General features: G+C 49.0%; 1 protein-coding gene across 1 annotated transcript in view; it reads left to right on the top strand.

Annotated features, from left to right (window-relative positions):
* The window catches only part of creb3l2 (cAMP responsive element binding protein 3-like 2), a 142,323-nt gene that overhangs the window by 95,518 nt on the left and 32,026 nt on the right, over nucleotides 1–14,779 (top strand). The window contains exon 10 of the mRNA XM_072484257.1: nucleotides 8,993–9,119. Within this exon, the coding sequence (XP_072340358.1) occupies nucleotides 8,993–9,119 (127 nt within the window). The remainder of the gene's footprint in view (nucleotides 1–8,992; nucleotides 9,120–14,779) is intronic.

Below are 14,779 nucleotides of genomic sequence, written 5' to 3'. Positions count from 1 at the left end.
TACTGCTGACGTTCAATTTTCCTTGAAGTAGTCTATGAACGGCTGTCATCTCAGGGCGAACCGTTGAATTGATCCTCTCAAAGCAAATTAAATTTTCTCCAGACTGAGAAACCCTGCCATATCGCTGACCCACACTCCTGACTTTGGGGGGCTCCGAGTCCCTCCATCCCAGCAATATCTGTCTCCGGGCCACAAGGGAGGAGAAGGCCAGATCATCCCCCCCCAAATCCCCCCCCCCCCCCCCCCCCCCGGCCCCCCGGATGTTCCGATACCCCAAATATTGCCAATTCTGGACTCGGAGTTACCCTTCCTTCCAGGACCTCAGACATGACTTCCGCAAATCCCTGCCAGAAACCCCTCAAATTCGGACATGACCAAAACATATGTGCATGGTTAGCTGGGCTATCCCCACACCGCCCACACCTGTCCTCCACCTCCTCAAAGAACCTGCTCATCCGGGCTACCGTCATGTGGACCCTGTCGACCACCTTGAACTGGATCAAGCTAAGTCTGGCACACGACGAGGATGAATTGACTCTCTTCAGGGCTTTTTCCCGCAGCTTGAATTCTATCTCCCCACCCAGCTCCTCCTCTTCCCACTTCCTCTTCACCTCCCTGATATGGGCCCCTTCCCACTCCATCAACTCCTTGTATATCTCCGAGACCCTCCCCTCTCCAACCTCTGTTTTTTGATATCACCTTATCTTGTAACCCCCTCCGGGGGAGGCGAGGGAAGCCAGGAACCTGCCTCCGGACAAAATCCCGTACCCGGAGGTACTGAAACCCGTTCCCGCCAGCAACTCAAACTCCTCCTCTAATGCCTCCAAGGTCGGGAAACCCTCCTGAATAAATAGGTCCCCAAATCTCTCAATCCCTGCCCGCCGCCATCCCTTATAGCCTCCATCCAGTCCCCCCCGGATCAAACCGGTGATTGTTACAAATCGGTGACCACACTGACGCCCCCTCCAATCTCATGTGTTGCCTCCATTGCCCCCATACCCTAAGGACTGCCACCACAGGGCTCCTAGAGTACTTAGCCGGTGAAAACAGCAGGGGCGCCGTCAGTAAGGTCTCCAAACTCGTACCCTTACAGGATGCCCCTTCCACTCGCTCCCACACTGACCCCACCCCCACTACCCTCTTCCTGGCCATCGATATGTTGGCCACCCAGTAGTAGTTAATAAAGCTCGGGGGGGCCAAGCCCACCTCTCCGCGACCCCATATCAGGAGTGCCTTCTTTACTCTCGGAGTTTTACCCGCCCACACAAAACCCGAGATCGCCGCGTTCATTTTCCTTAAAAAAGCCTTTGGGACAAAAATCGGGAGACATTGAAAAAAGAAGAGCAGTCTCAGAAGGACTGTCATCTTTACCGTCTGGACCCTCCCCGTCAGCGGGAGCATGTCCCATCTGCGGAAATCCCTTTTCATTTGATCCACCGCTTTGCCCAAATTTAACTTATGAAGCTGCCCCCAATCCTTAGCCACTTGAATCCCCAGATATCTAAAACTCCTCTCAACCACTCTGAACGGCAACTCCCTCAGTCTCCTTTCCTGCCACCGTGCCTGGATCACGAACATTTCGCTCCATATTTAGCTTGTTACGTGAAAATTGCCCAAATTCTCCTAATATCTCCATGATTTGGGCCACACCCCCCACCGGGTCTGTGACGTAGAGCAACAAATCGTCCGCATATAGAGAGACTCTGTGCTTCACCCCCCCCGCCCTCACTATCCCCCGCCAGGCATTTGATGATCTAAGGACCATTGCTACGGGCTCTATGGCCAGGGCAAACAGTAATGGGGAGAGCGGACATCCTTGTCTTGTCCCTCTGCAGAGATTAAAATACGCTGACCGGACTCGGTTGGTTTTTACATTTGCCATCGTGGCCTGATATAACAGCCCGACCCAATCCACAAATCTCTGTCCGAACCCAAACCTACCTAAAATGCCCCAAAGGTACTTCCAATCCACCCAGTCGAAAACCTTCTCCGCGTCCATGGCTACTACCACCTCAACATCGCGCCCCTCCACTGGCATCATTATAACATTAAGAAGCTGTCTAATATCGGACATCAGGTGCCTGTCCTTCACAAATCCTGTCTGATCTTCCCCGATTACCTCTGGGACGCAATCCTCTATTCGAGTGGCCAAGATCTTTGCCAGCAATTTAGCATCAACTTTCAGCAGGGAAATTGGACTGTACGATCCACAGTTCTTCGGGTCCTTACCTTGCTTCAGGATGAGAGAAATTGATGCCTGTGATAGCGTTGGGGGGGGAGTACTCCCAGCTCCCGAGACTCGTTAATAGCCTTAACCAGGAGCAGCCCCAGTAACCCAGAGAACGGTTTATAAAATTACACTGGTAATCCGTCAGGTCCCGGGGCCTTAACCAATTGCATCACCCCAACCCATCTATCACCTCCCCGAGCCCAATTGCCCCCCCGCCCCAGGTCTTCCACCAACTCCTCATCTATCTTCAGGAACTCTAGCCTCTCTAGGAATTGATTCATACCCTCCTCCCCGGCTGGGGGTTCCGACTTATATAATCAACTAGAAAATTCACAGAACACATCATTAACCGTCCCGGGTCTATCACTATCTTCCCTCTCGTATCCTTTATTTTCCCTATTTCTCTCGCCGCCTCCTGCCTCCTCAGCTGTTGTGCCACCATCATGCTAGCTTTCTCCTCATATTCATATATTGCCCCTTTTACCCTACTCAGCTGTCCCTCCGCCTTACCTGTGGAAAGGAGCCCAAATTCCATTTGGAGTCTCTGATGCTTCCTCAGGAGCTCCTCGTTCGGAGACTCCGCATACCTCCTGTAAGATTTCTCCTACCAATCTGTCCAGCTCCGCCCGCTCAGTTTTCTCCCTATTGGCTCGAATCGAAATAAACTCCCCTCTGATAACTGCCTTCAATGCTCCCAAACCACTCCCGCCGCGGTCTCTCCTGTATCATTGTTTATTATGTACCCCCGGATGGCATCCCTCACTCGCTCACAAATCGTATCATCCGCTAACAGCCTGGCATCTAATCTCCACTGTGGGCACTGAGACATTCCCGTGCTATTAGCTCTACCCAATGTGGCGCGTGGTCTGACACCACAATTGCTGAGTACTCCGTGTCCTCCACCCCTGCTAACAATGTTTTATCCAGTACAAAGAAATCTATCCTGGATTATACCTTGTGCACGTGGGAGTAAAATGAATATTCCTTGCTCCTTGGCCTTCCAAATCTCCACGGATCCACCCATCCCATGCGCTCCATGAACCCCCGCAATTCCTTCGCCATTGCTGATACTTTCCCTGACCTAGAACTCGACCGGTCCAATCTTGGATCCAGGGCCGTGTTAAAGTCACCCCCAATAACCAGCCAGTGCGAGTCCAGGTCAGGGATCTTTCCCAGCACCTTCCTAACAAACGCGACATCATCCCAGTTTGGGGCATATAGATTTACCAGCACCACTGCCATTCCCTCCAGCTTCCCACTGACCAGAATAAATCTAAACCCCGGGTCTGCCTCTATCCTCCCCACCTCAAATGCCACCCTCTTGTTAATCAGGATGGCCACCCCACTTGTTTTAAAGTCCAGTCCCGAATGAAACACCTGAACGACCCATCCCTTCTTCAATCTGAATTGGTCTCCCAGTTTCAAGCGTGTCTCCGGTATCATGGCCACATCCGCTTTTAACAGTCTCAGGTGTGCGAACACACGGGCCCTTTTGACCGGCCCATTCAGTCCACGAACATTCCACGTAACCAGTCTGTGCCCCCCCCCTCCCCCTCTCCCGTGTCGATCAGCCATGACCAGGGCCAGCTCTTAACCCATGCCCCGCACCTCCCTTGGTCCGCCCCTCGGCAGCTACCGCCCTCTGCTCTCCATCTCCAATCCCCCGAAAGCCCCTTACTTGTCAGCAGTCCCCTCCCCCCCTACTCCATCTCTCCTCAGCTCTCCCCCCCCCACTTTGCTCCCGTTAACTAGCTATCCAGCTATCCTAGCAGTTCTCACCCCCGGCGCCTAGCATTCTGTCACCTGCTGCTTCTCGCCCCCCTCTTAACAAAAGTTCTCAACACAATAACATCAAGAACAGAAGGCAAACTAACAATCCCCCAAGACCCAGGCGCAGAGGCCCACCCCCTCACTTAACAGAATCTTATCTATCCCATCACCTTCAAACAGAACCAAAACAATAGAAGAGACATCAAACGGGGTCGGAAAAAATTATGCATGCAGAAGAGAAAAAACATCGCAACGCAAAACCCTTTTCACTGCAATTCGGCACATACAACAAGTCAAAATCAAATCAAGCAGAAAAACCCTTTTCCTCCCGAAAGTCGCAACTTAAATTACAGAATTGAAAGATTAAGATTTTTCCAGACAGAGAAAGAAAGAACTGCACAAAACTTCACCCCTGCCTTCCTTATAAAAACTCAGTCCACCACGGTTTAGGTGTTAAAGTCCTTGTGCATCCACCAAGTTCTTGTCTTTCATAAAGACCTCCACCTCTTCCGGTGAGCTAAAGTATAGCTCCCGGTTCTCGTAGGTCACCCAGAGATGGGCCAGATAGAGCAGTCCAAATTTTATGTCTTTCGCATACAGGGCCGCCTTGACTTTATTAAAACTCACCCTCCTCTTTGCAAGCTCTGCTCCCCAATCCTGATACACCCGGATCTCTGACTCTTCCCAGGTGCACCGTTTTGTCTGCCAAGCCCACTTCATAATACGTTCCTTCTCCAGGATGCAGCCGTACCACAATCTCCCTCAGGGGCTTACGACCCTGGGGCTTATGCATAAGTGCCCTATGGGCTCGGTCCACCTCCAACGGCTTGGGGAACGAACCTTCCCCCATCAGCTTCTCCAGCATCTTCATTCACCTGAGGAAGGAACCCACCTCTTCATTCACCTGAGGAAGGAGCAGTGCTCCGAAAGCTAGTGATTCGAAACAAATCTGTTGGGCTTTAACCTGGTGTTGTAAGACTTCTTACAAAAACAGAAGAATTAGGAGCAAGGGTAGCCTGCTGTGCCATTTAGTAAGATCATGGCTGATCTGATTTGTGGCCTCTGCTGTCCTATCTGCTCCCAGTGACCCTTGACTCCCTTGCCGATCAAAAATGTATCTTACTTAACCTGTATATTTTTTTAATTCTCTTTATCTCAGCCTTAAATGGGCGATCCCTATTTTTTGAACTGTGTCCTATAGTTCTCTCCCTCACAAGGAGAAACATCCTCTCAGCATCTATCCTGTTACGTCTGTGAAGGATCTTATTCGACTGTAACCTCCAAGCTCCACAGTATTGGATTGGGGGGTGATACCGCAAACATGCGCTAGGAAATCCCTCTCGGAAGTTCACAGGCAAAGTTTGCACGGCAAATGCCCAGAGGTTCCGACTGGGCTGCACCAATACATACCCAGAAAAAGTTAGAAGAATGAAAACCACATATAACCTTATTGTACTGACTCTCCACAGGACTTATCCTCTTGTCCTCCCCCACTCCCCACCAAACGGGACCTTCCCCAATCGCGCCCGACCTGAACCCACCTGACCTCTGATCCGACCCCTTCCCCGACCTCCTATTTTTCCCACCTCAAAATCCTATCAACTTATTTTCATGTTATTTACTTTCTCCCTGGCCTGTCAAGGACCTTTAAATTTCAATGGGACTTTTAAACATACCTGGTTTACCACAGGCAGTGCTGTTAAGAAAAGAGGCCATGGTCTCTACACTTCAACTCGCCTATATTTTTACGCTGGGCCTTGAGGACATGCCTAGATCTTGCCTGGCCTGAGTTGGAAGGACAGGTGAAATAGAATATGAAAAAATTAGCTGACGCAGTCGGGTATCGCGTTGCAATCTGACGTTGATTGGCACTCTAGAACATAGAACATTACAGCGCAGTACAGGCCCTTCAGCCCTCGATGTTGCGCCGACCTGTGAAACCACTCTAAAGCCCATCTACACTATTCCCTTATCATCCATATGTCTATCCAATGACCATTTGAATGCCCTTAGTGTTGGCGAGTCCACTACTGTTGCAGGCAGAGCATTCTACGCCCTTACTACTCTCTGAGTAAAGAACCTACCTCTGACATCTGTCCTATATTCTATGATTCTATATCTAACTCCCCTCAATTTAAAGCTATGTCCCCTCATGCTAGATATCACCATCCGAAGAAAAAGGCTCTCACTGTCCACCCTATCCAATCCTCTGATCATCTTGTATGCCTCAATTAAGTCACCTCTTAACCTTCTTCTCTCTAATGAAAACAGCCTCAAGTCCCTCAGCCTTTCCTCATAAGATCTTCCCTCCATACCAGGCAACATTCTGGTAAATCTCCTCTGCACCCTTTCCAATGCTTCCACATCCTTCCTATAATGCGGCGACCAGAATTGCACGCAATACTCCAAATGCAGCCGCACCAGAGTTTTGTACAGCTGCAACATGACCTCACGGTTCCGAAACTCAATCCCTCTACCAATAAAAGCTAACACACTGTACGCCTTCTTAACAACCCTCTGAACCTGAGTGGCAATTTTCAGGGATCTATGTACATGGACACCGTGATCCCTCTGCTCATCCACACTACCAAGAATCTTACCATTAGCCCAGTACTTTGTCTTCCTGTTATTCCTTCCAAAATGAATCACCTCACACTTTTCTGCATTAAACTCCATTTGCCACCTCTTAGCCCAGCGCTGCAGCTTATCTATGTCCCTCTGTAACTTGTAACATCCTTCCGCACCGTCCACAACTCCACCGACTTTAGTGTCATCTGCAAATTTACTCACCCATCCTTCGACGCCCTCCTCCAGGTCATTTATAAAAATGACAAACAGCAGTGGCCCCAAAACAGATCCTTGTGGTACACCACTAGTAACTGGACTCCAGTCTGAACATTTCCCATCAAACACCACCCTTTGTCTTCTTCCAGCTAGCCAATTTCTGATCCAAACTGCTAAATCACCCTGAATCCCATGCCTCCGTATTTTCTGCAGTAGCCTACCGTGGGGAACCTTATCAAACGCTTTACTGAAATCCATGTACACCACATCAACTGCTTTACCCTCATCCACCTGTTTGGTCACCTTCTCAAAGAACTCAATAAGGTTTGTGAGGCACGACCTACCCTTCACAAAACCATGTTGACTATCTCTAATCAAATTATTCCTTTCCAGATGATTATACATCCCATCTCTTATAAACCTTTCCAAGATTTTGCCCACAACAGAAGTAAGGCTCACTGGTCTATAGTTACTGGGGTTGTCTCTACTTCCCTTCTTGAACAAGGGGACAACATTTGCTATCCTCCAGTCTTCTGGCACTATTCCTGTAGACAAAGATGACATAAAGATCAAAGCCAAAGGCTCAGCAATCTCCGCCCTAGCTTCCCAGAGAATCCTAGGATAAATCCCATCCGGCCCAGGGGACTTATCTATTTTCACACTTTCCAGAATTGCTAACACCTCCTCCTTATGAACCTCAAGCCCTTCTGGTCTAGTAGCCTGAATCTCAGTATTCTCCTCGACAACACTATCTTTTTCCTGTGTGAATACTGACAAAAAATATTCATTTAGCACCTCTCCTATCTCCTCGGACTCCACGCACAACTTCCCGCTACTGTCCTTGACTGGCCCTACTGTTACCCTAGTCATTCTTTTATTCCTGACATATCTATAGAAAGCTTTAGGGTTATCCTTGATCCTCCCTGCCAAAGACTTCTCATGTCTGAAGACGTTCAAGCCCTATATGTTTGAATAAGACCACCTCTCATTCCTCTAAGGCCCAATGGGTATAGATCCAACCTGTCTAGCCTTTCCTCATAAGCTAACACCATCATTGCAGGAATCAATCAAGTGAACCTTCTCTGAACTGCTGTCCTGTACAGCTGTATCCTGTTATTCAACCAATTCTCTACCCATGCTAATATGTTACTCCTCAATAGTAAGCTCTTATCTTGTGTGGTAACCTTCGATGTGGCACCTTATTGAATGCTTTTTGAAAATCTATATACACAACAGCTACAACTTCCTCTTTATCTACCTTGCTTGACACTTCCTTAAAGAGCACTAATAAATTAGTCGAACACAATATCCATTTCACATAACATGTTGACTCTGCCTGATTGTATTATTAGTTTCTAAATGACCTACTGTTGCCTGGATTCTAGCATTTTCCCTCTGACAAATGTCAGGCTTTCTGGTCTATAATTTCCTGCTTTCCTTCCCTTCCTTTCTTGAATAGAGCAGGCACGTTTGCGATAGCCCAATCTGCTGAGACCCTAGAGAATTTTGGAAGATCACAACCAATGTATCGACTATCTTCTGCAGCTACTTTTTTTAGGATCCTAGAATGCAGGCCATCAGGTCCAAGGGACATATCAGCTTTTAGTTCTAATATTTTTCCCAGTACCTTTTCCCTAATGATTGTGAATTTTCTTCTTAAGTTCCTCCCACCCTCTTACCTCTATTTTCAAGTATTCTTGGGATGTTTCTTGTGTCTTCTACTGTGAAGACAGACACAAAGTACCTATTCAGTGGTGCTGTGCCATGTGTTGGCCAGGCCCACCCACATTGTGTTTTTCTACCTGATAGACCTGTTTTTAAAATATTCGGTGTTCAAGTGCCCAACAGCCCTCCCACCTCTTGCCCCATTTCATAACTTTGTTAATCAATTATAGCTCACCATCTAATGACAACCTTCTCTTGCTGATAAGTTGAAGCCACCTTTTGTTCTAAAATGTATCTAGCAATTTGAACTAAGCAATCTTAATGTCAGTCAAAACTTAGTCATCAAAATGTTGAATCCTATCACTTGGATTAGGAATAGACTATAATACCACATATAACTAAGGCAGCAGTTTAATACTTCTATACTTACAAGTATCATTTATTTTAAATCAGAAAGTTTATTGAAGTCCTTCTATTTCACCATCAAAATGAATTTGTATTTTCTTTGACAATTCTAATCCACTGGTTTTCTTGCTATTCCAGATCGTGGTGCTGTGTTTTGCAATTGCACTGGGCAGTTTCAGTAACAGATTTGACCCATTCTCATCCTCTGTGACAAAAACAGTCCTACCTGTCCAGGATTCTACACCGGAATCATATGCAGCCACTGGTAAGATAGAGACGAGTAGTTGTAAAAGATTGTAACATCCATTGATCCAATTTTCTGAATAGCCTAATCATGAATTGGTAGCAGCCATAGTCTCCTGTAGAGGTTGGTATTTACTTAGCTGATTGGTGCTTAGAACCATTAGCTACTGGAAACTCAGCACAGATCAAGGATCAATTATCTTACATATGACCATATGAAATGGAACAGAAGTAGGCCATTCGGTCCCTCAAACCTGTTCGTCATTCAATAATATTGTGGCTGTTCTGTTTGTGTTGAGTTCCACATTCCCCATCTACCCCCAATAACCTTATCTACCTCTTCCTTAAAAATATTCAGTGATTCCGCTTCCACCGTCTACTGAGGAGGAGAGTTCCAAAGTCACACAGCCCTCTGAGAGAAAAAATTCTCCTAATCTCTGACCTGTAAGAGCGACTCTTAATTTTAAAACTGTGCTCCCTAGTTCTGGATTCACACACAAGAGGAAACATCCTTTCAACGTCTACCTTGTCAATACCACTCAGGATCTTATAAACTTCAATCAAGTTCCCCTCACGCTTCTAAACTCCAGGGAAACCAGCCAGCCTGTCCAACCTATCCTCCTAAGACAGCCCACTCATTCAGATGTCAATCTAGTAAACCGCCTCCAACCCACTTACATCCTTCCTTAAGTAAGGAGACCAAAACGACACACCGTGTTCAAGAGGTCTCACCAATGCCCTGTATAACTGAAGCATAAAATCCTTACTTTTACGTTCAATTCCTCTCGTAATAAAGGATAGCATTCCATTTGCCATCTTGCTGTACCGACATACTAACCTTGTGTGACTCATGCACAAGAACACCTCGAACCCTCTGCGCCTCGAAATTCTGGAGTTGTTCAACATTTAAGTAATATTCTACTTTTTTATTCTTCCTGCCAAAGTGAATATCTTCATATTTTCCCACATTATACTGCATCTGCCAGATTTTCACTCACTCACTCAAACTTATATCCATCTGCGAACTCCATGGGCTGGATTCTCCACTCCCCGACGCCGAAATCGCGTTCGGCGAACGTCCGGAGAATCCAAATTCCCAACAAAATCGAGGGGCGGTGCCGCTTTCGAGATGTTCTGCCCCCTCCAAAGCGGCAGACTGTAGGAGTATGCCGCATCATGTATCGACGGCTTCAGGCCATTGCCTGAGGCCCACCCCGATGCTCCGCCCATGACCGGCCAGGTACCCGACGGCGCAGGACATGTGTGGTCTCATCCGTCAGGAACACGGCATGGCGGCTGCAGACTCAGTCCAGCCCCGTCATAGTCGGGGGAGGGCTGATCCATGGGCTCGAGGGGACATATTCGGGGCTGGGGGCACTGTGTTGGGGCAGTCCGGGACGCGCGAGCTGGCCGAAGGGGGGGGACTATTTTGCAGGCTGCAACCACCATGAAGCATGAATTTACTACTTTTTGCCAAACATTCACGACGAGAAAATCACTCTTGTTCCAAAATAAATGTTTGGCAAAAAGTAATACATTTTGATGAAAGGCTCTGTGAAAACAAACGGCAATTTAATCAAAATGCTTAACTCATCGAGAATATCACTTCTGTATCGACACCCCCGATGCTCCGCCCGCGACCGGCCGAGTTCTAGGTCTGAGGCGTTCAAGTCAGGCGACCCTGACCTATACAAGAAAGCCAGATATGATCTAAAGAAATCCATCAACAATGCCAAAAGGCAGTACTGGACCAAGCTCATGTCCCAGGCTAGCCACACGGACCCCCGCCGTCTATGGCAAGGTCTGGAAGACATAACGGGCTACAAGATGAAGGCATGTAAAACCGCCAGCTCCAATGCACTCCACCCTGATGAGCTCAACGCATTCTATGCCCGCTTTGAGCAAGAGGTCAGCAAGAGCGAGCCCTCCACCCTAGAAGCCCTGGATGAATTTGTATCTGAGATCACCACTGCAGACATCAGAGCAGTCTTCTCGAAGGTCAACCCACGGAAAGCCACTGGCCCAATGGGGTACCCGGACGAGCATTCAGGTCTTGCGCGGATCAGCTGGCGGGGGTATTCGCAGACATCTTCAACCTCTCTTTACGACAATCTGAGGTCCCTATCTGCTTCAAGATCATCCCTGTACCAAAAAAAAGTCAAGCAGCATGCCTTAATGACAATCGTCCAGTGGCTCTGACATCCATCATCATGAAGTGCTTCGAAAGGTTAGTCATGGTACAAATCAACTCCAGCCTCCCGGATTGCCTTGATCCACTACAGTTCGCCTACCGCTGCAACAGGTCCACAGCAGACGCCATCTCCATGGCCCTGAATTCTACCCTGGAACACCCAGATAACAAAGACACCTATGTCAGACTCCTATTCATCGATTACAGCTCAGCCTTCAACACCATCATTCCTACGAAACTCATCTCCAAACTCCATTGGCCTTGGCCTCGGCTCCTCCCTCTGCGCCTGGATCTTGAACTTTCTAACCCACAGGCCACAATCAGTAAGGATAGGCAACAACACCTCCTCCACGATCATCCTCAACACCGGTGCCCCACAAGGCTGTGTCCTCAGCCCCCTACTATACTCCTTATACACCTATGACTGTGTGGCCAAATTCCCCTCCAACTCGATTTTCAAATTTGCTGATGACACCACTGTAGTGGGTCGGATTTCAAACAATGACGAGACAGAGTACAGGAATGTGACAGAGAATCTGGTGAACTGGTGCGACGACAATAATCTCTCCCTCAATGTCAACAAAACGAAGGAGATTGTTATCAACTTCAGGAAGCATAGTGGAGAACATGCCCCTGCCTACATCAATGGGAATGAAGTAGAACGGGTCGAGAGCTTCAAGTTTTTAGGTATACAGATTACCAACAACCTGTCCTGGTCCCCCCATGCCGACACTATAGTTAAGAAAGCCCACCAACGACTCCTTTCTCAGAAGACTAAGGAAATTTGGCATGTCAGCTCCGACTCTCACCAACTACAGATGCACCATTGAAAGCATTCTTTCTGGCTGTATCACAGCTTGGTATGGAGCCTGCTCTGCCCAAGACCGCAGAAAACTACAAAAGGTTGTGAATGTAGCCCAGACCATCACGCAAATCAGCCTCCCATCCATAATCTATAATTCCCGCTGCCTCGGAAAGGCAGCCAGCATAATTAAGGACCCCACGCACCCCGGACATACTCTCTTCCACCTTCTTCCGTCAGGAAAAAGATACCAAAGTTTGAGGTCACATACCAACCGACTCAAGAATAGCTTTTTCCCTGCTGCCATCAGACTTTTCAATGGACCTACCTCGTATTAAGTTGACCTTTTCTCTACACCTTGCTGTAACTGTAACATTATATTCTGCAGTCTCTCGTTCCTTCCCTATGTACGGTCTGCATTGTTTATACAGCATGCAAGAAACAATACTTTTCACTATATTAACACATGTGACGACAACAAATCAATTCAAATCAAATCCCAACAGTCTCTCATCATCTTGCCCGTCGGGGAGAGCTGATTCGCAGGCAGGAGGGACATTATTCGAGACTGGGGACACTGTGGGTGGATGGTCCAGAGCGCGCGAGCCGGCCGCCGCCATGTTGCACGGCGCGGCCACTGCAGGCCGTCGCCGTGCGCATGCGTGGCCAGAGACCCGGCAATTCTCCGGGACGTATCGGCAGTTAGTGCCGGATGCTCTACGCTGCCGCCCTGCTAGCCCCCAGCAAAACGAGGAATTGGCCGTTTTGCGCCTGTTTTTCTGACGTAAAACGCCACCGTTCCCAGGTTGGCGTTGGGACATAGCCCCAGAATCAGAGAATCCAGCCCCATGTGTCAATCTGTTGAAGCTACAACACAGGACTACTTGGGCTGGATTCTCCGTCCCGCCGCACCAGATTTCTGGTTCAACACGCCGGCGCAATGATCCGTTTTGCCGGCTGATCAATGGGGTTTCCCATTATGGGGCAGCCCCACGCCGTCAGGAAACCCCCGGGTTGCCAGCAAAAACGGAGCATCCCGCCGACTGAGAATCAAGCCCTTTTGTGTGCCAAACAGCATAAGCAGCAAATAACATACAGCGCTCAGAGATTCCACAACAAAAGCATCAGGTGTAGGGCACGATCGAAGGGAAAAGTTTTGAAATATCATTTGTGGCGGGTTTTGAGCCGGCAATTTCCCCACCGCTATCGAACCAGAGTTGTCAATTTTTTGAGCCCTGGTGGTTTTCTCACCAGCATAGCCTACTTTGAATTATTCTCATCACTGGGGAACTGAACTTACTGGCCAGACCAGCTCCTCAGAGATCGGGCCGACATTTTGTAAGGATGCCCCAATCTCTATGTTAGCTTGAGGGTCCCCACACGTCCCACCACAGGCAATGCCACCCCCCACACACATGGGAACTGCCCCCCTTTTCCCAGGACCCCTACCCTGTCCCCCCCACCATATCCCCCTTCACCATCCTTTCATGGGCGTGGCCATCCTCAAGACATGACTCTTGGCAGTAGCACTCTGGGAGTGCTCCTGCTAGATTATCATATCATAGAATTTACAGAGCAGAAGGAGGCCATTCGGCTCATCGAGTCTGCACCGGCTCTTGGAAAGAGCACCCTACCCAAGGTCAATACCTCCACCCGATCCCCATAACCTAGTAACCCCACCCAACACTAAGGGCAATTTTGGACACTAAGGGCAATTTAATATGGCCAATCCACCTAACCTGCACATCTTTGGACTGTGGGAGGAAACCGGAGCATCCGGAGGAAACCCACGCACACACCTGGAGGATGTGCAGACTCCGCACAGACAGTGACCCAAGCCGGAATCGAACCTGGGACCCTGGAGCTGTGAAGCAATTGTGCTATCCACAATGCAACCGTGCTGCCCCCAAAGCGGTGCCACCTCGGCAACTTGGCAGTGCCAGTGTGGCAGCACCAAGGTTTCAGCAGGGCAGTGCCAGCCAGGCAATACCAAGATCCCCACTCTCCACGGGGAGAGGCAGGGAGCCACCCTGTCCTATCCCTGACCACCCAGCGGCCTCTGATGTCCCATGAGATCCTCTCCCTGGTACAGTTCCGCCTGGTCACTTTGGTGTGGACCAGAACTGGACAGTGCCCAGCTGAGGCTTCCCTGGGGAGGCCGGTAGATTCCCGGAGGCCAGGAGATCGTGGGAAAGTAAAACCTACTTAAGCAAGCATTATGGCCGGGATTCTGGTCACGCCGCCTCGCGGACTTGGGTAAATCCTTGGGAAGCCCGCAAGAGGCCCTACCTGGCAACATCACGCTCCCAGTGAAGCGCAACATGGCTGGTGGATCACGTCCCTAAAATCTGCAGTCCTGGCACAACCAACTCACTGGGGATGGACCCTCTACAAATATCCCCATCCCCAATGATGGAGGAGCCCAGCACATCTGCAAAAAACAAGGCTGAAGCATTTGCAACATCCTTCAGCCAGAAGTGCTGAGTGGATGATCCATCTCGGTCTCCTCCAGAGGTTCCCAGCTCCCACAGATGTCAGTCTTCAGCCAATACGATTCACTCCACTTTGGGCCGCACGGTAGCATAGTCGTTAGCACAGTTGCTTCACAGCTCCTGGGTCCCAGGCTCGATTCCCGGCAGGATCACTGTCTGTGCGGAATCTGCTTGTTCTCCCCGTGTGTGCGTGGGTT

Source organism: Scyliorhinus torazame, chromosome 19, assembly GCF_047496885.1.
Source record: "Scyliorhinus torazame isolate Kashiwa2021f chromosome 19, sScyTor2.1, whole genome shotgun sequence".
Classification (NCBI taxonomy): domain Eukaryota; kingdom Metazoa; phylum Chordata; class Chondrichthyes; order Carcharhiniformes; family Scyliorhinidae; genus Scyliorhinus; species Scyliorhinus torazame.
Note: the sequence above shows the minus strand (reverse complement) of the source record. Positions and strands in the feature narration are given on the sequence as shown.